Genomic DNA, 24,239 nt, shown 5'->3' with positions numbered 1-24,239 from the left:
CCATCTGCATAAAGTGTGATATGAATCCCACAGCACACAGTGTTTAAGAGAGGTGTGATGCTGAGCACGTCCAAAGTGCATTCATATATTTAAAGCAATTACAATTAATCATAATTGCAGTAACAAAGAATAACTATGAATATATATAAAAACCCACTCTTCAAAGGGATAATTACTGGAAAGTTGTAACACAGGACTGCTAGGAGGCAAAAAGGAAACATGTCAGAATAACTAAGATAATAACCAGATATACAAATTTAGTGTATCCTCAGATATTTATTTTTCCAGACCCTGTATTAGCCACAGATTGTTTTGAAAATCTTTTCCCCCCCAAGTAGAGTGAGTCATTTTCTTTCATTTCTCTACTAGTGCTATGGACAGTAATGGGTTCATGTGCATAAAGGCATGTGGAGTTCATGTCATTGGGTTCATTTTGTTCATTGTTTTAGGTAAAATGAGTGGAGCAATTATTTGACCAATAGAAGCGATATAGTGGTACATCAGCGCTTAGAAATGTTTCAACAGGCAAATTCTTTCAGAAATAAAATGAACTTACACATCCAGCATGAAATGTATCAATTGGTTGCATATAAATGTCTATGAATAGGTTTATAGACATTTTAACTGTTTCAATACCAACAGTATTGACCAACAGTTGGAATTTGCCATCAGTTTTTTATTTTTTTTATTTTTGAGGGATATGCCATTTGGCCGTTCCGAGAGCATAGCTATACGTTGATAGAAAACACGTTTCCGCGGTGGTAAATCGCAGAGTCCACAGTTATAAAATTACTAAGTGCCTACCAACATCTGCTTTAAGTTAGGGAAAGTGCTAAGGACCTAGCCCAACCTCAGATTACCCTATCATTTAGAGGCCTGGTGGGGAACATGCATTTCTTGCGGGGAGCCTCAATCATGTCTTCCAGCGTGTGTGCATGCGAGTGGTCAACGCCATTTTGTGAATATCCTCCCATTTCATAATTGCACTTCGCTTGTAGTTATACGGTTAAGCAGAATGTCTTCATTGCTCTGTATGTAATCCCTTCTATCACTGCATTACAGCAGTGTATTGAATTATGGTGTGGATGTGGAGCCTTTAGAACTCTTCTGTTTCTGTGTATGCAAATTGTGTGTAAAGGAACTGAAAATATATTATTTCACACTTTTTCACTTTTCAATTGTAGGAACAAGCAGGCAGTTGCAATAGCAGCTACAATTGAAAATTCACGTTGAAGTTTTGTTATTAGTAAAGACACTATTTTGTCATTTTTGTTCAATTTTAAAAGTGATTGTGTGATGCTTCCAATGTGCGTTGGTTACAATTCACTAAAAAATGTGCACACTGAAGCCTCGGGGAAATTACTAAGGTTCAGATACTATATACGTCTATATTTCAGCCAAGTCCGACAAGATTCCAAGCCACAACGTGTATCTCTTTACAACCAGAGTTCCATCATGCTTTTGGTTGCATGCCTCGTCTCTGTTTAGAATAGAATAAAATGTAATGTAGTTAATACGATATAATACGGTTAAGTATATGCTCGCGCTGAAATGCTTGGAATTAAATTGCGTGTACAGACTTGGATAGATGATCTCACAACTGCATGTCATCATGCCAAGAGTTTCATCATTACTATTACTTTGTTTTAAATGTACAAATACAAATCTTCTGTATCCTTCATGGTTTTTCTCTGGTGTATCTTTCACCCGTCTATCTTCAGCCCCTTGTATTTTGTACCTTAATCTAGGACTTTTTAGTTTAAATCTTATTACATTACGTGGCATTTAGCAGACGCTCTTATCCAGAGCGACGTACAACAAAGTGCAAATCAATCACAATTCACTGTTATTCACTGTTCCTGAAGTTGTAGATGTCTTCGTATGGTAGGTACAGACTTGGCCTATCTTGTGTACTGGACATATTTATGTTCATGACCTTACAGCCAGTCGTGTATGAATTGTACCTTATCTGACATGTTTGGTTGTTTGTTGTATGACTTCGATATGCACTGTTTTGTATGTTGCTTTGGATAAAAGCTTCGGCTAAATAAAAGTAATGTAATGTAATGTAATGTAATGTCATTGTAATGGATACTGTATTGTAATGTAATTGTAATTGTAATTGTAATTGTTATTGTAATGTAATGTAATGTAATTGTCCCCCCGCAGGGGATATCCGGCTCACTGCAGAAGACTTCACGCGGGCGCAGAAGTACTGTAAGTACGCCGGCAGTGCACTGCAGTATGAAGACGTCGGCACGGCCATCCAGAATCTGCAGAAGGCCCTGAAGTTACTCACCACTGGCAAAGAATGAGGCCTTTGTCCCGGCAACCGCCGTATCGCTCATCTGGCCCGCAGAACTGAGCCGCCATTACTCCCGCCTCAGCCCTACCAGAAGAAAGCAATCCTGTCCGAGCCCACAAAAATCACTGTAAACAACAATAGCATCTGTGTCTCTAATGTGTGTCGGCTTCCCTGCGTAGCCTTCGCTCGGTAGGCCATTACCATAGAGGGGAACCGAGCAACAAAGCTTTCCGGTTTATCAGAATGCATCTTGACCACCATGCTGTAATCTATACAGGTGACAACGCCCCAGATTCATTCTACCCAACGTGCTGCATTGCCCTGAATTGCGTATTATACATTCAATAATATCACTGTTTTTGTTTTGTAGTATTGTTATTAATAACATTCACCATAGCTAAATTGTTGGCTAGTCGTTAGAAATGTTTTTGCTTAAATGAAAAGTACAGAAAAGGCTGGTTAGATTGAATCTGGGCTCACGTTAATTTGCTGGTTCATGCTGTTATTGAAAGTTTACTCTGCTTGCTTGTGTGGTTTTGAAACATGCAGGGGTGTTGGCAATAGTAGGCATTCAGGCTTGCTCCTATACTGACCCTAACTTAGCCCATATTGGTTTCAATAAAAACCAGCTGCATTTGGAAGATATTCATTTAACTATTTACTACTTTTTTTTTTTTCACTTAACTTTTCCTGCTCTGTGGTGGAAGGAGTATACCAACTCATTACTTTGGATGAACACATTTGGCAATTAAAATGTTTAAATGAACACCAAGCTGTTGAGTGAAATGTTTTTGTGCATCTTTAAATCTCTTTTTTAAATCTGTATTTACCATTTGATATCTTTGAGGGGGCTGTGTTAAAAAAAGAGTACTGTTCTTGCTTCATGAATAATCCATTTTTAGTTACTGCTAGTAATCATTAAGTAATTTGCAAACTGAATTACTGCAGAATGAGTTGTTTAAAAATCAAAAGCTGAGTTCCAGTTATTAGTGCGCACCACATGTTAAGAGTGGGATATAAAATTTTCCCACTTTGTGGATTTGTGTAAATTGTGCAGGGTTTTTTCCCCACGTCTGAAACTGCTCTGCGTCTGGCACATGGTGAAAACGGCAAATTCTTGTGCGAATAACAAGAAGAAATTACTACCAGCTTGATGCTGAAAGTGACATGTAAATGAGGGGACTCAGCCACCATATGTGCCAGTTGTGGTCAATTTTGTTGTTCTACATTTAAGATGGCTGCTGTAAATAAGCTCTTCCAGTTTCATATTCAGCTCTTCCCTCTTGAATTAAGAGCCATCTGTGTGATCCGTACCCTGGCCATCTGAGAGTTCACTTTAATTAACAAAATGTGGGGGGTTGGGGTGACATATTAATATGTATTTGTATGTGTATACATATGAGGAGGTGGCTTCAAAAGGTGGCGCAGACAGCATTGTTGGCATCTGCGACATATCACTCCACACGTTGAATAAACAAGATAATTAAAATAGATTTGTCTGTCAGCCTGTCCTATTCAGTAGCCTTTGTGTCAATTGCATCTGACAAATTTGCACAATTTATCCAGTTAAACTGAATTAACTTGACCTTCAGCAGTGTTCCACCGCCCTGTCATTAACCCTTAATGGTCTCCGGATCCATTGATGACTATAATTGTAGCTAAAATATGCTAAGAGTGCTGCTAATTGATTTAGCCTGGCAGAATATTCCTTCTATGAATGTGACATTACATTAAACAAATGGGTAGGTCCACAGGGTTCATATAGCAGCAGAGAAATTTATTAAAAATGATATATAGAGGGACGAAGTGGGATACAGATATTGGTCCATTGACAGAACATGCCTTATGATACAAACGGCATGGTCTCAATGAAAACAATGCTGAAGACATGCCCGTGAAAATTCAACACAGTGTAACTTATATAGTTCTACAAATAATACTTGTATGTCTCTTAACCTGGGACTGCTCATCTATTAAGCAATTACATGGATTTGCCGATGAGCCTTATGCTGGCAGTTTTAAGGTATTTGGCTAATTGTCTATACGCTCCTCTCCCAATGTAATTTAAGGTGTAGTTTGTTTTAGAAGAGGACCTGTTATCTGGTGACGTGAGAGTTGTAGAACGGTATTTATATACTGTAGGCTATTTAACTCTTGGATACATTTTAGATTAATTCGAAACTAGGCTATTGCACGCCAGGTGACATGGGTGGTGTCATGGAAAGACTTTGTCATGGTGGTCATGTTTTGAATTGTTCTGCACACATGAAGATTATTATTTTGTCTTGGAAGTGCTGTACCTTGCCCATTGTTTGTATGCATAGCTTCTGTTTTCCTATAAAGTCATACAGAAAAGTAAATGGGCTTATCCTAGCTATTTCGGCTCACTGGAGTAGCCTATTACCTATCTACTTGATGTAGTATTGATGCAAATACACGATAATTGGGTTTACAAATAGTTTTCACACGAATACAATCCATGACAAATTAGTTTGGTTAAGCCTACCTGGCCTACCCGTCATGGGTTATTATTATTGTTTAAATAGTTTTATTATGTCTGTGGCCTATGTCATTTTTCATGTTTAAAACGGTACCCAACTGTGATTTATTTTTGAAGATGTTGAATCTATGATAATATCGTACTTTTACACGGAAATTGTGAGGGTGGTAGCTCTCAAGGGTAATTCACAATGAACGACCATTTATGTTGATACGCGTGTAAATATAGCCTACTATGGCGCCACGAAATAGTAGAGAGGCTTGAGTCAAAGCAAATGTGCGCTGGAATAGTTGGGTATTTTTGGAAATGACAGCTGTCTTTAATAAACCCGACGACTGGTAATTAATTGTCACATTGTCCTGGTATGAGCGCTCTCGTGCTGCCTGGTTTTGGGGCTGAATTCTTTAAATAACGGCTGCTCCCTCCACATTAAACAGATGCCTTGAACTTGGTCGCATTCTAAAGTAAGTGAAAGTGTGTCCCCGTGAAGGCAATAGCCTGTATTAGTTCGTGGGTTTTTAATCAGCTTTATTAAGCTGTAGGCCTACGCTCTTTAAAGGCTGGTACCATTGAAGCTCAGACCTATGTAACTACGAAAACCGAGTAATTCAGTAAATTCGTCATTGTTTAACCAATCTTTGAAGACTCGTTGTTTTTTTTTTTGTAATTATCCTCCTGCTTTCAATTGCTAGTAGGTTACTGATTGTGTTAGCATCAGATTGTTTCGTTGAGAACATGCTCACCTACAGTATTTGTGCTCTTACACTTTAAACGGTTAACATGTATCAGATTTATTTTTTCAGCCATGAAGTTACAACGGATCAAGATGTTCAACTGCGGTTTGTAGTTCAAAGAGACTTAGCTTTCATTGAAAGTATGATATTCATTCGTCATGAAGTCGCAAATAATGACAACGTTATACGGGACTGTACGCAAATGTAGGTCTCCGATTCTTCCTGCCGAGATTAATCTTCGTGGAAGATCTATTACTGGCGTTGAAAGCAAGTCACTTTGGCCGGACTGGTTAGCCCTACCATACCCTCACATGTTCACTCTAAAGTGTTAACTGTAATGTTTTCCACTGCGACTAGTCAGTTGTGGTTTGACACAATTATTGTTTATGTATGTGAATTAAATGAAATTTCTCTCAATTTCAGGTGTTGACTAGCCTACTCCCGATTAATTGCACTGATCATAATCATATCCAGATGTGTCTAGCTAAAACAAAACGAAAATTGAATGATTGTCTTATAAACAATCGACGCGTTAATAAGAGAAACAACAGTTGAGTTATTCACGATTTTAATAGTTTGAGGTCATTTTCTAAACCCCTGGGACTTTCACTGCTGTTATTGTTGGGTGGGGCGCCAGAAACAGAACAACCTCCAGCTGCGCTGAACAGCCTCCTGTTCTAAACTATCGGTCTGCTGTAGCATTGAGCATCTTATCTGACGCGAACAGGTTCATCAAAGGAACTGGATGACCAAATCTTTGGTAAACGGGGAAACTATTAATTTGATGACTCCCCAGTTCCGGAATTTAAAAAGTAAAGTCACATAATAGGTTATGTGACAGTCTGGGGTGTTAGTGTCGACCGTTTCCAAAGTTCCTGAAGCCGAAAACTTCACTTGGACTTAAAGAGAAAGAGATAATGATCCTTCAAAGAGACCGACTCCCACATCTATAAAAAAGAATGTAAGTTGAAAATAAGTTTTCCTTCTTTTGTGTGATGTTAAGTTACTTTTGTGACATTTAAGTATTTTGTCTTTCGTGTTTTTTTCTGATAGCTGGAGCACTTTGTGATATGTACAAAACCCACTTGTTGAGCTAACAGCCTCGGCTATATGTAAAGAATCCCCGCAGCATCCGTATAAGTTTTCATTTTATTTCTGAAGCGTAACGATGTGCGTAAACACATGTATAATAATACGCAATTCATATACATTTAGCCTATGTACCGTTTAACCGAAATTGATGACTTGATTTTCTTGATTATACAAACCTCAAGGGTCGATAATGGTAAAAGCTTCCCCGGTGGCTGTAGATTATCAGGTCGGTGTATATCAGCAGTATTATAAAACATTAATAATGATATGTTTAGCTATACATAACTAGGCTATATTACTATAGATTTTTTTCTTAACATATTTTCACATGATACAAGGTAGCATATCCTTCGTCAGTTTTGCGCCTGTCTGGATTTTGGTGGACTGTCATTGACAAACTGTCTGAACTTGGAATTGACTACTTGAGAAGTCTATAATGCCTGTCGGTTTTGTTTGAACGTTTCAACACCGCATCTGTCCCTCACCTTTATTAATCCACATCAAAAGATATTAGGCTACGTTGCAATGTCACATTCTAGTATCTTCAAGTGAGATCTGAAGTAGGCTACGACGAACGCGTGATGTGAAGTTGAAAACGGAACAATCGCACAAACTTCTGCCACACGAATATTGATATAAACAAAATCTTAAACATGCAATGAAATGAGTACCTCCTATGAGTAAGAAATGCTTTTTTTTCCATCGGTAGCCTAATGTAACATGGACTGAGGGTGAAAATTTGTTTAAATAGCCTACTATGCACAATCCTTTGCATTCATAATAACTGCTGCAAACTTAAAGGTGCAATTTTTGGCTCACAACTGCCAATTTCGCCAAAAAAAAAACAAAATGTGGAATTTCCTCGGACATAGAAAATCTGAGAAGATGTGGAATAATTTATTTAAAGGAAGGTTGTTTTACCTGGCCCAGGCAGCTGATGACAGACATTTATGTAGACTAAATGTATGTAGGCTATTTAAAAATAACAATATTATTATCTAGCTCAGAGCTGACAAACAACATGAATGCGATAAGCTGATAAACTGTTTAACAGAGGGATCCATAAGTATCAGTTGTTGACAGTGTAGGCAACTAGTGAAGAAAATCATCTTAGAACAGCAGCTTAATCCTTATTGACATGAATCTTTACCCGTAGCCACGTAGGTCTACGTGATGAATGTAGTTTTGGTAATTTCTTCATGTATCTCAATGTTAATATGATTTTTACACGCTATATGCTATGCTGTATGAATGGACTTGTAAATACTAGGCAATGAGGACTTCATGCCTGATCGTCCCATTCTTAACCTTTAATGAATCAAGTTCTTTATGTGGCCGGGTTAGCGCTCACAGAGCTGACCCCACACTGGGCCTGCTATGCGCTCCTATTTACATATTTTAGGCAAAAAAGGCCTCAGTGCGCGCAATTTTTGCGTCATTCGAGGAATTGCATAAATTTACAATAATACTGGAGGCTAATGAACAACTCCGTTCCATAAATGTATAAAGCTGAAAATAAATGATGTATTGTAGGCTACTTTTCATGTACCAATTCATATGAATTAAAAGAATGCATTCCTCGTTTGTGATCTTCAATTCACAATAAAAAGAGGGGGATTTGCACTGTAGATTACAGCATAAAAACGCATGTACAGTGAACATTTTCAGAGTGGCTTCATAGCTTCATAAGTAGTACAGTAAGACTCATTTTGATTAATTTTATACAGGCAGTCAGCCACATGCATACCATTGAACAGTTCTGGTGACTAAATAAAATATGATACGTAAGCCATGGCCCTGTGTAGACCCTTTTGACCCCTGTCTTTGATGTCTGCCAATGCTTCCTTTGCCAGCAAAGAGGCAGGTTTCTCATTGAAATGAATGATATCTCGCCTGATTAAGTTCCCATACAGGACCCCCCCCCCCCTCTGTAAAACATGATTATTGAAATTGAGAGAAAAATACCTGTAAAGTCCTGCCATGTGTCAGTATTCAGTGAGAATGACAGAATGATGTAAGTCAACACATTTTGAGAATGCACAATCTTTTGTTGTTAATTAACATGCCATGGCCAGGACACTCCTGATAAAGAGACTTTTAATCTGAATTAGGTCTTCCTGGTTAAATAAAGGTTAAATTAAAAATAATTAATCGGAGACTGGGAACGGGAGTTATTTACATCAATATCTGCAAAGAAGGCAACACACATTAGCTTGCAGTGCCAGGGTTCAGATGGGAATCATTATATTACCATTAGCTCCAGAAAATGTAATCAACCATCCCAATTTAGTGCGTAATGACTGGGATGACTTTGCAGTAAAGAGCCCATGAGTCCACTCGGCGGGGGTATTTTCAGGTGTTTCCATCGCCCGTGTGCCGCGTCGGTCCCGTGAGGCTTCGGTATGGTTCCAATCACAGCAGATAAGTGGATGATGAAGCCACTGTCTGTGACTAAATGAAGCAAAATGGAAAATGAGATCAGATCTCCGGAGCTGGAGCCCTTGATTTTTACAGCAATTACGCTGTCGTCGCGATAACAGCTTTCATATTTTCACAAATTACATTTTGCCATTTGATGATATTTATCTGATTGTTTTTTATTTTATTTTCTTGTGGCCTTTTTCTTCTGCCAGAAGTAATCAAACATCAAATGTGTAATTTGTAATTAGGCAAATTCATAGCACTTCTCATTTTAGTGAGCAATTAAGACATTATGACTAGCACCACATTATCATTAAGCGGCACACCTGGAAATGTGGTGACAAACAATTTTCAAACTATTTTGAGTATTTTATCTTTCCATTAACCCTGTGGCCTCCAGGGTTTAGTCAAACTGATTTATATATCCATCTATAATAGCATAATCATTTTTACTGTCATCTTTCTTACTTCAACCTATTATTGCTCAGCATATTAGTCAAATGATGTTGTAAATGAACACAAACCATAATGTAAGCTCTTTACTTTTTTCTGTTCAAACTTTAAAACAGCAGGTGTAGTCAGTGGACAATATGGAATGTGAGCAATCAATGTGGGATTGCCATCAAATGCAGACATTCTGTCTTGAAAATATTGTACAAAGACTTTATTTTGATAGGAATTAATACAGCTGTCGATTTTTAACAGACATGCAGTACATTACCTTAGCTCTGGTATTTACAAAATATGGGCTGTGTCTTTAGGTTAAGTTAGTTTCGATGTGGTGTAAACGAATGCATGATGATTCATTCTATTTTTTGGAAACTGAGAAACCACTTCCTCAAGTGTTTCCTCCAAAATGTAGTCATGGTGACCCCTGGCCTACTTCAAATACACCACAGCCACTCAAGCCTTAAGTTGGTCCTGGCAGCAGGGCACAAAGTTTGTGACCTCCTCTCTCACAGTAGGTCCTACATAATAAAGTAACAACAGCCACTTGGCCAAATTATGTGGCTGGTTTAGTTTATTGTAGTTGTCTGACCTATTTTGAGTTGGATTTTCATTTTTACCCCAACAAGTACAGTCCTCTATTCTGTAAAAATAAATTACAACTGGCTTGGGCGAACAAGTTATTATTACATAATCACAGTATGAGTGCCACTACTTTGGTCAGTCTTTCAAAGTTATTTCAACGTCAGATATGGACACAGCCATATAAGATATATTACATATGACATATATAAATACTGTATATACCGTAACACACAATATACAGCCTTATCACGTGAGAGCAACTAAATGCATGAAAGTAGGCAGACATTGTCAAGAGGTTCAGTTATTTTTCAAAAAAGCCAGAAAGGGGAAGAAATGTGAACTAAGTGACTTTTTTTAGAATCTGCTGATCTCGGGGCTAGGATGCAGCAGTTGCACACCGGGGACCGAGGTTCGATTCTCGGTCCTGCCGAAAGCCAAGCTTGGCCGGCTCACGTGGAGCAGCATAACTGGCTCGCTGCTCCAGTGGGAGGGACTTGGCAGGGTTAGTAGATCGCCGCACAATAAAGCACCTCGGGCGCCTCGGAATCACGGTTACCAGCATGTGGCGAGACGGCTTGAAGAAGGCGTGTCGCTCTCGTAGGGCCGCCGAGGGACGGGGTGTGGGCGGTGTATCTAATACTAGCTCTAATTGAATTAGACGGGGTACAATTGGCTACCAAATTGGGAGAAAAAAAAATTATATAAAAATAAATAAATAAAAAGAATCTGCTGACTCTCCAGGCATTTCCCGATTTTCAGAGTTTACAGACAATGGTGTGAAAACATCCAGTGAGAAGCAGTTCTGTGGGCAGAAACGCATTGTTAACGCATTGTTCACTAGTTGCCTCACATAAGAATGGCCAGATTGATCAAAGCTGACAGGAAGGTTACAGTTATGCAAATAACCACATATTACAACAGTGGTATGCAGAAGAGCATATCTGAACACACAACACGTCAAACCTCTAAGTGGAGGATACAAACGTCATAAATTACTGTTGTTGGATGACAATTGATTTTTGAAGTCTTTCATTGCCTTCCTTTACAGGATGTCTTACATCAGTGGTGGATGGTGGAGATGGAAGTTCCGGAAGGTCCTTCTGCTCGTCTTACTCCAGGTGTGCTTAGCGACATCAGGTAAGGACCATTCATCTGGTTCAAACTTATTTAGCAAAATATTCAAACAGAAAATGTATGTACAGTAAGATTTTTTTCCCCCCATTATTGCTGCTTATTGCAATTGCTTTCATCACAAATATGCAGTCTTCACAGTCTGTGCATGTACGCTGTGTGTTTTCTGTTTGTTTCTGTCATTTCACCTGTGCACCTCTTCTTCACGTTTTTGCTTCTTTGATACTAACCTCCATTTTGAGAGTGGAGAATTAGAAGAAATAGAAGGTTCTAACTGACGTTTTTGACAAATATTAGTTGTTATGGTATGAGTAAATATGCTGTTTATAGGGCACTAATTATGTGTGTGAACTTTTACAGAAAAATACTGGTTTAAAGTATGAAAAAATGCAAAGTTTAAAAGGTCTTATCTGCTTGGAGATGAATCTTTAAAGCTCAATAGCTCAAAACTATTCAGAACACAGAAAGAACCTTCTCATTCTCAGTTCACCATTTTTGCACAAACTGCATCCTTTAAATATAAATGCTAATAGGACCGTCTCAATTCAACATTCCTCGAAAAAAAGTTCTGTCTTAAGGGAAATATTGCCACCCAGTCTTTTCAATTCAATTTGGATTACAGCGCTACGCTTGTGCTGTATGAAGTAACATGGTGTGGAGATTTTTATTTGTGGCATTGGGAATTTTGGGAATAGAAGCAGATGTCATATAAAATGTGCTCTCCAGCATGACTCTGTGGACTCTGAGATAAAGACGTGATGGATGACATTACAAACATTTATATTACATTCCTCAAACACCCAAATCCGGAGGCAAACAGAGATGGAAATAACTGCCATGACAGAGGTGTTCTGATTCACTGGGAAAGTTGAAGTTTATTTTTATAAAACATTTTCTTTTGAGGACGAGTCCAGGTCAGATAAAAAAAAAAATAAGCACTGGCTCATCTCAACCCTCTTACCTGTAATGATGAAAAAGAACCAAGTACACTTTAATCGAGGCAGCAGTATAAGGCAGAGGCTCTCTGTAGGGACATGATATATCCCAACCAGGATGTGTCGCAAAGAGAAGAAAATTAAATAAACTCTTCTGTTCACAAAATGACCCTGACTTTGTGGATTGGGATTGTGTGCCATTTGGAGTGTGACAGGTGTATTTGTTTTGGGCACTGCGATGCCCGCAGCATAAGAGTTTCCAGTTGATACTGATATTCACCCAGTGAAATCCCTCCTAGACCACAGGCTGTTTTACTACATTAAAGAGTTACACAAGCATGTTATAGGAGCCACAAGCTTAAGTAACTCTATAGCTGAGACAGTCGACAGAGATATGTACCACATAGACATAGCTGTGGGTTGTGTGAATTATAACTTACGTGAAAAAAGCTGAGAAATATCAGGCCAAAATACAAGATGTAACCCAATTCCCTGTGGACCGAGCCGCAGTTTCAGCTTGGCTTTTTCTAGATGTTATACTGTAGCTCTTTGTATTTGTTCACATTGGCAGGCCGATTCAAGCTTAAACTTTTACAGTGCTGGCAGAAATGACTGGGCTTATAAGAGACTTAATGCCAGGAAATAGTGAAATCTCAGAGGTGGTTAGTACAGAACAGAACGTGATTCCAAACATGGGCTGGTTTTAACTCACTGATTTTATAATCACTTTAATGTGCAGTAGGACTATAACGAACACATTAAATAGATTTACTTCAAACTTTCATTCATGACTTTCAAGGTAAAAACAATTAAAATATGTTCCATATTATGTCCTCTTTGCCCATGATGACCATATTATTATGCAAGATAATATTGTGATATAGGATGAGAACACTAGGCTTAAGATAATAGTGATCATACAGAATGATCTGTGGAAGAATGCAGGCATTAGTAAATCCCCCCTGCTTTGCACAAATTTTCATTTTATCATGTGCCTCACCCCTCACCCTGTGTGCTAAAAGACCAGCTCCTGTGCGTTTGAAAGCCTCCCAACCCCTGTATGACGCATGCAATTAAGTCAGTCGTGAAAGATGGGCGGGGTGTGGCAGGGCAGGTCCAGCCCAGGTGGGCCGACAAACAGGTGCGCACAGGAGCGGATCAAAGCCCCCCTTGGAAGTCGTCGACCCCGAAAGTGACATATTCAGATATGAGGTACGGTGATTACCTGAGTCGCTCCGGCGTGTTTGGCATTCCACTTCTTGGCACCATTTCACCGCTGCCTGCTTCTGAAAGGAGCGTCTCACTGAGCTATGCAGGGGGGAGGGGGGGCATTCTCCTAACGCTCACATTTCTAGTCACGCTACTCAAATTTACAGCTTTCTAAATACCATTGGGTAACCTTTCCGCCAACTGTTTTGCAATCTAGGTTATTTTCTCGTCTTTGACTGCGGTCGAGATTCCACCAGCATTTTTCTTCTTTTCGGCGGACAATTTAAAGAAAGTGATTTTTTCCCCTTCACAGGCATGTTTATCAATCTGCAATATGAACGTGCTAAAGTACGTACAGGAGAAAAAAAAGTCAATTTCAATTTTAGTTGATTTAATCTCAGTATGTGTCTATATGAATTAAAAATGCCACGCGTGAGATAACATTCATTATTTTCCAGGGGACACAAATGTGTGGAAGACCATATATCGACGAGTCAGTCTTATGGATATCCTTTAGCCGCTCTCCATTATGATGGAGATGGAGCTGAATCGCTCGGTTTAGCGAATAATTCGCTAGAGAAAGGCAAAGGATATCGATGCAGAGCGAGAACAAAACAGTGTGTACTATCCCTATGGGCTGAACTCAGATGTGGCTTTGCAGTAAACAAGAATCACGGCGAACTTATGCCAGAAGACTGGGCTTTGAATGTCTCTCGGGACGTCATTTGGTGTTGTTTGCTTTCCAGTGCGAGGCAGCTCTAGCTGACAGCACTGGGCACTCTTCAAAAGAGCAGGCTATTCCAGTCGCGCGAGTCCATCCAATAGTGATTTCACTCCTGTCCGCAAACACGCCGAAATGCGTCAAATGTCGATCCAGTTACCTGTTTGTTGAAAATCTCAGCTTAAAGCAGTCTGCCATCTTTGCCAAGAATGAGGAAATTGCCACCTTTTAGTTGCATATGTTTGAGTTTTGAGCACTTTTAAACATTTTCTCTGGGAAGATATACTGTAATTTGCTCTGTTGGCGAGCCTTTATCCGTTAGCCAACTGTGGCACTTGAGGCTAGCTTCTCATACCCTTCAGTAGTATGTTCAGAAGTTGTGCAGTTTGCGCAATGCTCTGGAACCAAGGCTCACTTATACCCATAAACAAGTGGCACTTTTATGATATGACTTAATTACAGTAGATGATGTGGTCTGCCTTATATTAGTGCTGTTTGGGATTTAATTTAGGCATGTAGGATGTGTAATGGTCATCATCCATGGTCATAACAGTAAGAGTTGCCTTTCAAAGCTGTTTGTTTAGTAAATATATTTTATGAAAGGCTATTATGTAGAGACACACAATTCACTGGACATTGTGTATTGGTGGCCAAATGTGGAACATTTAAGTGCATCAATGTAAACGGCAATCAAATGGATGTGGAAAATCTGGCTTCTCCTCTCAAAATCATTCAATACTTCAACAATGAACTCTCTTTAAAAGACTAAAGCCTATTTCTAAGCGCATTTTTTATAAAATACCTGCATCGTGTACAAAACAAGTAGCTGAAAGTAACCACATAGCAACTACTACTAGTGACAAAATGGGTACTGTCTTTGGTATGCTTGTGTGTGTGTTGTGTGTAGAAAGATGAACTTCACAACCTAGGACAGAGACACAGTGAACTGTCCCTACCTGTGGGAGATCCTTCTCTTCTGATGAGACTAAGAGCCTGGAACTTCAGGGGCCTGTAGCACTGGATACTAGCAGGATAACTACACTGAGCAAAACCCGGTGCCCTCCCAAATCAGGAACATGGACTGAGCTAAAAAGAGCTGTTCCAGGTTTTGCTCAGTGCAGTTATCCAGCTAACTACTCTAAATAATCCTGCTTCATGATACACGCCCCAGCTGGTATCCTCTATTTTGTTAAGTGGATTACTGCAAGTCTGTTCCAGCGTTGAACAAAATTATGAAAACGAAACAAATTTCAAATGGATACAGAGTGCAGGAATCTTGAACTCAACATCAGCATTAATGCCAGAAATCAATAAAGCTGTTTTCCCAACTATCAGACACTGGAGAGTGATTTTTTTTATTCCACCAAAATCCAAACAGGTATTCAAAAATCAAAGCTACTAATCAGCATCACACAAATCACCATGTCGTCACTAGGTGTTATAATCCACAGCACCTAATATCAGAATCCATGGGCCTGTATTAACAGGACTGTCTTAGTCAATGTTTCAGATTTGGGAGGGTTCCAGGGTTTACTCAGCACAGTTACCCGGCTAACAGAGAAAACCTGCCATCCACAAAGCTTCATAGAAAAACCAAAACAATTCAACTTGAATCTTCCCCCATAATACATTATTCCTTCTTGACAAGTGAGCTCACTTACTTTATCCGTTTTGAAGTTAATGTCTGTGCTGCTTATTGACTGAACAAACACCAAAACAAGCATTGAAGTGGGCCATGTATGACCCTAATCCTAACTGTAACTGGTTACTCGTACTCAGACGCAGGAAACTCAGTTTCTTGTTGCATATATAGTTGGCAACAAGTACAAAGATCCAAGAAGATTTTTTTATCTCAGTGTTGTCAAAATCTATTGTATGTGGCAAAGGTTGTAGACAAAATGTCAAAATAGAATGTGAACACTAATGTGAATTATAAATAAAAAACACAATATGAACCTTGTACACTAATAGATTTAAAATAGCATCAACACGTCTAAATAACTGTAGAGGTTTAAAACACATTCAGCTGCAAAAAACTGAATTAAAAGAAACTGAAAATAGATTATCTTCTGCAACAAATTTTCAATACAATGTGATTTAGTTCAATTTACAGTATAAATTGACATGTATAACCTGTACAATCTGATGGGAACATCATTCAACTACCGTACTCCTTTGTTTAAAAGGAAAAAAACTAGACCAGTTGCCAAAATAAACATTAACTTAATTCAAAGATACTGTGCATTTTTGCATAGATACGTAGTTCTTTAGCCAGGCAGCTATAAATAGTATGAATTTAAAGTGTATGTGTGCATATGCATATGCGTATTTCTGCATACAGTATATCAGTATATGCAGTGTGTGTGTGTGTAATGTGTCAGGTACTGTGATACCTGTAGAAAGTACATCCAGTACTGTCAAGCATAAAAGTTTGTTTTAACTCTCTTATTCTTGATAACTCAATACAATCCTAGTTTGGAAATGTACTGTACATTTCTAACTTTATTTAAAAAAACATTACGCGTTCCCCCAGTCTCAAAGATCCTCATTGGAATTTTCCTTGTGAATATATTTTCTGTTAAGAGCAGTGAAAGTACTCCCAAATGTGTGTTTGGGTTGCACGGATGCGAGATGCAGTTGAATGAGGCTTTCAAGCCTTCATCCTCCACTGAGCTGCTTTAAATGAATCAAAAGGATTTCCGAACACTGTCACTGCAGCAGCGCTAGGGGAGGAAGGCATTTCACAAACGGGAAGGAAACCCTTATTTTTCATTTTAAATAGGCCAGTGGGTGCTATTTGATTTTTGCCTAAGTCAAGGATGTAGTTACAGTCTTATATATCTTGCGCTTGGTGCTAGTCTGAGTCTGCAGTATTTGCCTTCTGCACATATGATGAAAAGGAAATGTGAAGTAAATTCACCTCAGTCGACTTCTTTGGCTTGTGCTCTGTATTTATCAAGGCATATTCACACTTTAATATGTTTAGCAGATGACGTTTCAAGTTTCAAGTTTGTTGGTACATCAAACAATATTACTGACGTGTTTGTTGAATGTTCTTGCTGCCTTTTTCATGGAATTTAACATCATAATGCATAATCATCAAACTTTGCAGACACTGTTCACTGGGCTGGGAAATCCTTGTTCAATGTTAGCAGAATTAGTGAGGTTTACCACTCAAAGCCTGCACCTACCACAGCACCAATATGAAGCAGAACATGAGCAGTTGAGTTTGGCATGAATCACATATTTCTCCCTCACTTGCACCACAGTGAACCACATCGGCGTCAGGGTGGGTGTGGCCACCATTTTGGTACAGCACAGTTAATATTTAAACCTTGTGTGGTTGGGCATCCCTTGAGGGTAACCTTAGACACTAATGTCTATTGTATCTAAATATAGAGGATTCATGTAATTAAAGAATAAAAGGTGTCCCATTATGAATAAAATGTTTTTTAAAATGTGCAACAATGCAAGGCTTGTTGCACAATTTTTTTTTCTGCTCTCCATTCATGAAAAATTCAGCTAACGCAGAAAAGCACAAACGATGGAATTTGATAGCCTCAGGGTTACGAGTGACATGCATGACTGGTAAAGTAAAATGCCATCCACATTCAATGGCTAATCCTTCATGCAATATGTATGCGAGTACCTGAAATGCAGGCTGATGTACATTGAGAGAAGTGTGTACAAAGGCAACCTTCACATTGATTGTGCTCTCTTTAAAATATGAACATTTGCATTAACGTGTGTCTAAGTGTGTGCTTTTCTTATACTGAGCCACTAATAATTAGTTTTACCTGAGCGTTTTACGATCTCAGTACATGTGCCTGACTTGGATACAATATTTGGTGTGAACACTTACTGTACAGGACGTGCCGATATAGACACACCTTATTGCATGAGTCTGAAACCTAATCGCTAGCTCATCTGTCCATTTTGAAGCATGCACATCGTCCAATTACTAGAATTTCCACAGAAAGGGCATTCTGGCTGATAGTCAAACGATAAGCAGCAAATGGACGTTCTTTGTAGTTAGTAATGAGTAGCCTCAGGCATAGATCCAAAAGGGTGGACATTTTATCTGCCCTGATTCGGTCTTTGGTTAGATTCTGTCCGTTTCAAATGGCTTTAATTTGTCCTGTGCATGACTTGCCAGAGAGTTGTGACAAGAGTCAAAGTTAATCAGAAAAGCTAAACATAAACGCAATTCATATCACTCCCTGAAAACTATTTGCAGGTTTTTTCCAATTGTCCCAAATGTTGTTGTTTTTGAAAGAAAAACTGAAGTGTTTCAGGTTCAAGTTTACCTTCATTTGAGGAAATTTGTTTGTTGGAACAATGTTAAAACATTGACAATGTTTTTAGTCATTATGTAACCATTATGTGACTGCAATTTCATAAACCCAGACTTTAGAAGTAATGCTCTGGTATCTTATTTAATTTTTGTTTATCCTTAACAAAGTAAAGTGTCTCGTAATCTCTGTTGGATATCAATCAAGAATGCCCTCTGACCAAATAATTGCTGTTCATTGGGATTTGTCTGTGGGATTTTTCTGCTCGACTCCAGCGCTTGCTGTGGTTTTGGCTCCAGTGTGATGTTGGCCTGTATTAACAGGATTCATTGTTTGAGTAAGGACCGTTCTCAAGCTCATTAAAACTATATCCAGCAAGAACTCTTCGGGTTACCTTTAAAGCCTAGGACAAGGTTTTTAAAAATACTGGCCTTTTTCTCCAAACTCAGTTCTCACATTTCTCAGCCACGTACTTACATACGATTCTCCACTTCAAATAAATTGATCCCCCGAAACCGTAAAATACCTTTGCTTTGCACAATTAAAAGAATATCTAGGCTGATATCTTCAACCTCTCCACCTACAGTAAGGCTGATGGTGTTCCCTGACCTGACCTTTGACCTTCTGTCTAACCTGACAACCTACCTTTGTCTACTATCCTTTCCCTCTCCTGTCCTCACTGTCCTGTATGCTTAACCCCCCAAAACCAGTCAACGAATTTACCGCCTGAAATGTGCTGTTTTGACTCAGCAGTGCTGAGCTGTCAGGTCGACTGCAATCAGGTTCTCACGGCCCCCCTGGGATCCTTCACGTCCCCCTGTTACCCCGGTGACTACCCAAAAAGCTTGGCCTGCAAGTGGACGTTACAGGCCCCGGCGGGCTTCGTGGTGCAGTTGACGTTCGCAGACTTTGAGCTGGAGGAGGCCCTGGGGTGCATCTACGACCGCGTGACCGTGAACACCGGTAGCAATGACGTCAAGTTCTGCGGCATCACCGCACATGGCCTCACCCTGAACTCCACCGGAAACGTGATGGAGTTGTCCTTTAACTCGGACTTTAGCGTCCAAAAGAAAGGCTTCAATATCACTTATAGGCAAGGTATGTGGAAAGCTGGGCATTTAAAAATATTATTTATATGATTTTCTTCTTTGTGTGATTATTATTATTATTATTATTATTATTATTATTGTTTGATACTGTTTGTCATATGTTACCATACATCTTATTAATCTATTTTTACTGTTAAATCCCCTTTTGTGTTTGTCTGTTTTGTTTGTTTGCTTGTTTATTTTACGAAATGCCCCAAATGCTGCTACAAAAGAAAGCAGTCCTTTACAAACATAACTAATACATTTTGAGCACAAAGCATCATACCTCTATGACCATCATTTTCAGTTATAATAATAGCATACGCGTTCCACTGTTTTCTGAGTAACATGGCTGGTGATGTTATGTATTTAAGAACATCAAGCCCTTCTTTCTGATTGCCTGCGCTCTCAGTCTCTTCTTATTAACCGGAAACAAATTACGTAAGTAAAAATTAAGGGTCTTTTTGCTTTTAGGCTTTTTTGTAAGAGTTTTGTAAGATTGTTAACACATTGCCCATGGCCACATCTGGTCAAAACCTGTAAGTGCCACCTTCAAAGACTGCACATTTCATTAGCCAGGCCTTTAAGTCCCAACTCAACAACTGACCACTGTTTCATAATCCATCAAGGGTCCTTTCGAAACAGGTAGAAATCACTCCAGCTCATTCAGAAGTCGGATTCAACTGAGCTCAACTCCACATAATGCAGAGGAAATTGAACTCAGACTGTCCAGAGTTTTAATAAGCTTTTTGAAAACGCCAACGGTTTTTGGACACCAATGTTGCAGAAACAGCAATGCGTTGAAATAACAGCCAGCATGCTGGGAACAGCATTGCATTTTTCTGTCAAACAATCCACTTTGTGGTGAAATGCTGATATGGCCTAGAAATCTGGTTTTCAGGCTGCCAGATTTTAGGAATGATGATGCTCACCACTGTGAAATTATTTCCATGGCATCATAGCTGAAACTGTCCGCAGCATTCGGTTACATGCCCAACATTTGCAATGTCCAGAACACTTTTCTCGACAGGGACATTACTGGAACAATATCTGAGATGCTGTAAAAAAATAATCACCTGTTTATATAGAATAAAGTTAAAAGTGTTCATTCAGGACATCAAAATGGTATGGCCTTACCTCATGCCCACAGATTACGAAAACGCTTGCGATATAGAAAAACATGCATAGAAATTAATGAAGTGATTTGTGGATATGATTTAGGAATATGAATGCAGGTTATAGTAATTTGCTTTGGGTGTCCTTTGTGTTCTGTTGAACTCTCCCACCCGGTAAATTGGTAATGATGGAGCTGCCAAGCGTTCACGTTTGATTACAGTAGTTCACCATATGACTGAATTATTAATGGTTCCTTTGAAACACAGTTCTCACACGACGAAAACGCCCGGCTTCACCCCCCATTATTAATTGTCCTCCTGGGATTAGTTAGGAGTGTCCATTCATTCTGAATGGATCTTGGCCTACAATGGCAACAGAACCCATCCTTGCTAGCCCGACATCACCGGTTAACATCACAAGCTCCAGTTGCATATTGTGGTGTATTGACATTTCCATAACCCTTGTAAAACTAAAGATCAGCATCTCTAAGAGCACTAGCAACAGTGAACAAGCAGACTCAACAGTGTCAAATTGTGATTCTGCTTGAAAACCAAGTGGAATTTTTCCATTGTAAATTGGCTGTCGCTCAGTAGATGTGATAGCCAACAGCAACAGTCTCGCGAATTGAGTTTTAGTTGCAGTAAAAGAACCATGTCAGCAGATATAATGCTTGTGCCTTTTTTACGGTAGTACTACAATGTGTGCAGTATACTGTGAGACAAGGGTGAAGTTCCAGAACTACTGAACTGATTTGATTTAGAGACTGGAAATGCAATTAGGAGATACCAGAGAGAGATAGATCACGCACCAAATCTAGTGTCAGAGTACTGCATGGTACACCACCCATTCTCCTGCAAAAGAGATCTTTGTCTCAACCTGTAAAAAAATAAAGGATACAAGGTTTGGTGAAGGAGGTGCTGGTCTTGGGATGTGCCTTATGATGACACTTGACTTTTCAACACGGCTATACACTACAACAAATGTTAATATTGCAAGCATGCACTGATAAACTGTGCTTGAGTGGTCATTCTATTGTGGCAAATTGGAGCCATGTCTGTGAATGAAAAGAAAGTCGTCAGAAGTACCAAGTAAGTGTATAATTAGAGGTCAATTTGAGTGTCTTCCATCATATGTACATTTGTAGCCTTAATTTGACCCGGACTGTGCAGCTGCATAATTCCGAGGTATGTGACTTTTCTCTTCTGTCACCTGTGCAGTTGCCGTGGCACTGAGGAACCAGAAGGTAAGAATACCTCAAGGCAACAAGGACTTCGCGCAGGCCTCGTCCCACATCCCCATGCCGACCCTTCAGCAGTTCACCTTCTGCTTCGAGATCGCCAGAGACAAACAGAAAAACAAGGAGACCATATTCTCTTACGAGAAAAGCGGCACCGACATTCTCGTCTTCGGCATGTCTGAGACGCAAATGGCCCTGACCATCAACTCTGTGGAGTGCGGCCTGGGCACCATTTTGAACCAGAGCGACTTCACGTCGACCATGAAACCCTTCTGCTTCACCTGGTCCAGCACGTCGGGGCGCGTGGCCATGTACTCCAACGGCTACAGGACCAAGTCGTGCGCCGGCTCCAAGCTGCAGACGCTGGACGGAGGGGGGGACTTCAGGCTCGGAGCGAGAAGCCACGGTTTCCACGGAGACCTGTACAACTTTCGCCTGTGGGATTACGCCATGACCAGAGCTCAACTCACGGACCTCACGTGCGACGTCGTGGGCAACGTCCTGGACTGGGAGAACAGCTACTGGGATATCCCCTCGTCTCACGCGCAAACGGACAGTTCGTTGAGTTGCAGTAAGTTGCTTCTCCTTTTCGCTTCTCTTTTTCGCTTCCTGCTACAGCACGATTATACAAGGTTATATGTTCCCAAGCAACAGGCTACAATATTTAGTGACAAGTTTTGTAAACTGCTGGCTGAGCAGATAATTCCAAAATGATGATTAAAGATCATGGGGTAATGTTCTTTTAAGCCCCTGAAGTGTATTTTATTTGTATTTAGATTTCTGTTGAAGCAGTATGATACAGTAGGATAATAGTTTGGAATTTTGTCCAACTTGTAGAAATCTGAATTGGCAGTTGTGAAAAAAATATTTTAATTGTCTCAATGAGCCTCAGCCTAAGGAGGCTGCTGATGTAATAGGTCTGTTATCCCAATGAGCTGGGCCTTCCATTAGTGTCTGCTCCCCACTACCAATCACCGAAAGAGAAGACAACTGCAACTCATCTGAATTAACCCTCAGACCCTGGATATATCAATCAACTGTGACAGATGAAAAGTTAAGGAATATGACATGAGGATTATATTGAGGAGGACTTACATCTTATTGCCAAGTGTATTTACATTTTCAACATGCAAAGTTGAGGAAGGCTTTACTAATTTACTAACCTGTTTGCCAAATGTTGGTTAGTGAGCATAAACTAAAAGAATTAGTTATTTGTGTCAGTTAACGTTGGAAATTGCAGCATCGCTCACCAATTTGTGTTTGCGAGGACAAAATCTAGAGACAGGCCCATAAGTGAAGGGATAGTTAAGTGGATGAAGTGCACAATTATGAATGAAAGGAAATCTTTTCTTTCTCCTACACCTTCTGAAACAGTGTCTGCACGGACCCCCATGGACCTTGTGGCTCACGACATCAGATAGAGATGAGGTTTACGTATGGAGAGGTCAAGTGGGGAGAACCCACTGGCATTCTCTGAATGTGAGAAGAGGTTGATAGAATCATTTCCCCTCCCGTCTTTCTGGAACAATTAGATATCTCCAAATATTATATATATATATTCAAATCACTTTACTATTAAACATCTCAAATAGATTGTGCTTAAATATGAAGAATACATCTTCAGAGATTAAACTCTTTGCTGTAATTTGCTGTAATAAGTGACTACAATTTTGAACAAAACCAATAAGAATTTTTGCATGCCTCAAAATGTAAATATATAATTTGGTCATGTTACGTGGAGCTGCAATGGCACGTAAATCTTCTTCTCTTCACTTAACTTCTGAATACTTGCACAACTCAAATAGCTAGTGATTTATGCGCTCTCAGTGGTTAGAAGAGTTTGGATGATTGCAGTGTGTACAGAGACGCATAGCTGAACCCAGAACTATGAGGTGGCATAGCTTCCAATTCTCATGAGGAAATTCATCGATTCATTATTTTAAAACATATTTCTATGGCTGATATACAGTATATGAAATTTGACATTGTACTGTATGGAATGATAATACTGTACATCAGAATTTTTTCAATGACCAGTTATCAGTTGAAATGTCCATAGTCTGTAATCATCGTGAAATTTGATAACATTTTAGGAAATGTGTCGTTCTATAACAGCACACAAACATTTACATGATATAACCTAATACTACATCTCACAATTCCCTGTAAGCTACTAAGTAATCAAAATCCTTCACCAGACAAAATTAATAAATTAAACCTGGTGATTAGCCTGATGCTTTTGAAAATGTTGCCTCATGAGCCCATGGTGGGAGTAATCTTCTAAAGGAAAAAATATTTAATATTCCAAAAATAAACTGATTAAAAGGCAAAAGCAAAACATCTGCATGCGAATCATAATTATTTCTGTTGTATAAAGGCTACCAGAGCCTGTTTTCAAATTTTATTTTATTTCTTGTTCTCTTTTT

At 39.3% G+C, this 24,239-nt stretch overlaps 2 protein-coding genes across 5 annotated transcripts in view; both read left to right on the top strand.

Annotated features, from left to right (window-relative positions):
• vta1 (vesicle (multivesicular body) trafficking 1) overlaps window positions 1-3,071 on the top strand; it is a 40,922-nt gene extending 37,851 nt beyond the window's left edge. The window contains exon 8 of the mRNA XM_061244041.1: window positions 2,170-3,071. Within this exon, the coding sequence (XP_061100025.1) occupies window positions 2,170-2,315 (146 nt within the window). The 3' untranslated portion in view covers window positions 2,316-3,071. The remainder of the gene's footprint in view (window positions 1-2,169) is intronic.
• A 3,143-nt stretch (window positions 3,072-6,214) lies between these two features.
• adgrg6 (adhesion G protein-coupled receptor G6) overlaps window positions 6,215-24,239 on the top strand; it is a 55,444-nt gene continuing 37,419 nt past the window's right edge. For 3 of the 4 annotated variants that reach the window (XM_061241849.1, XM_061241847.1, XM_061241848.1), the window contains exons 1-4: window positions 6,215-6,500; window positions 11,133-11,221; window positions 19,123-19,470; window positions 21,794-22,384. In XM_061241849.1, coding sequence (XP_061097833.1) covers window positions 6,499-6,500; window positions 11,133-11,221; window positions 19,123-19,470; window positions 21,794-22,384 — 1,030 coding nt within the window. In that variant the 5' untranslated portion in view covers window positions 6,215-6,498. The remainder of the gene's footprint in view (window positions 6,501-11,132; window positions 11,222-19,122; window positions 19,471-21,793; window positions 22,385-24,239) is intronic. The other variant, XM_061241846.1, reaches the window with a different exon arrangement.

Source organism: Conger conger, chromosome 5 (assembly GCF_963514075.1).
Source record: "Conger conger chromosome 5, fConCon1.1, whole genome shotgun sequence".
NCBI classification, from domain to species: Eukaryota; Metazoa; Chordata; class Actinopteri; order Anguilliformes; family Congridae; genus Conger; species Conger conger.
This window is presented reverse-complemented; position numbering and strand designations above follow the sequence as displayed.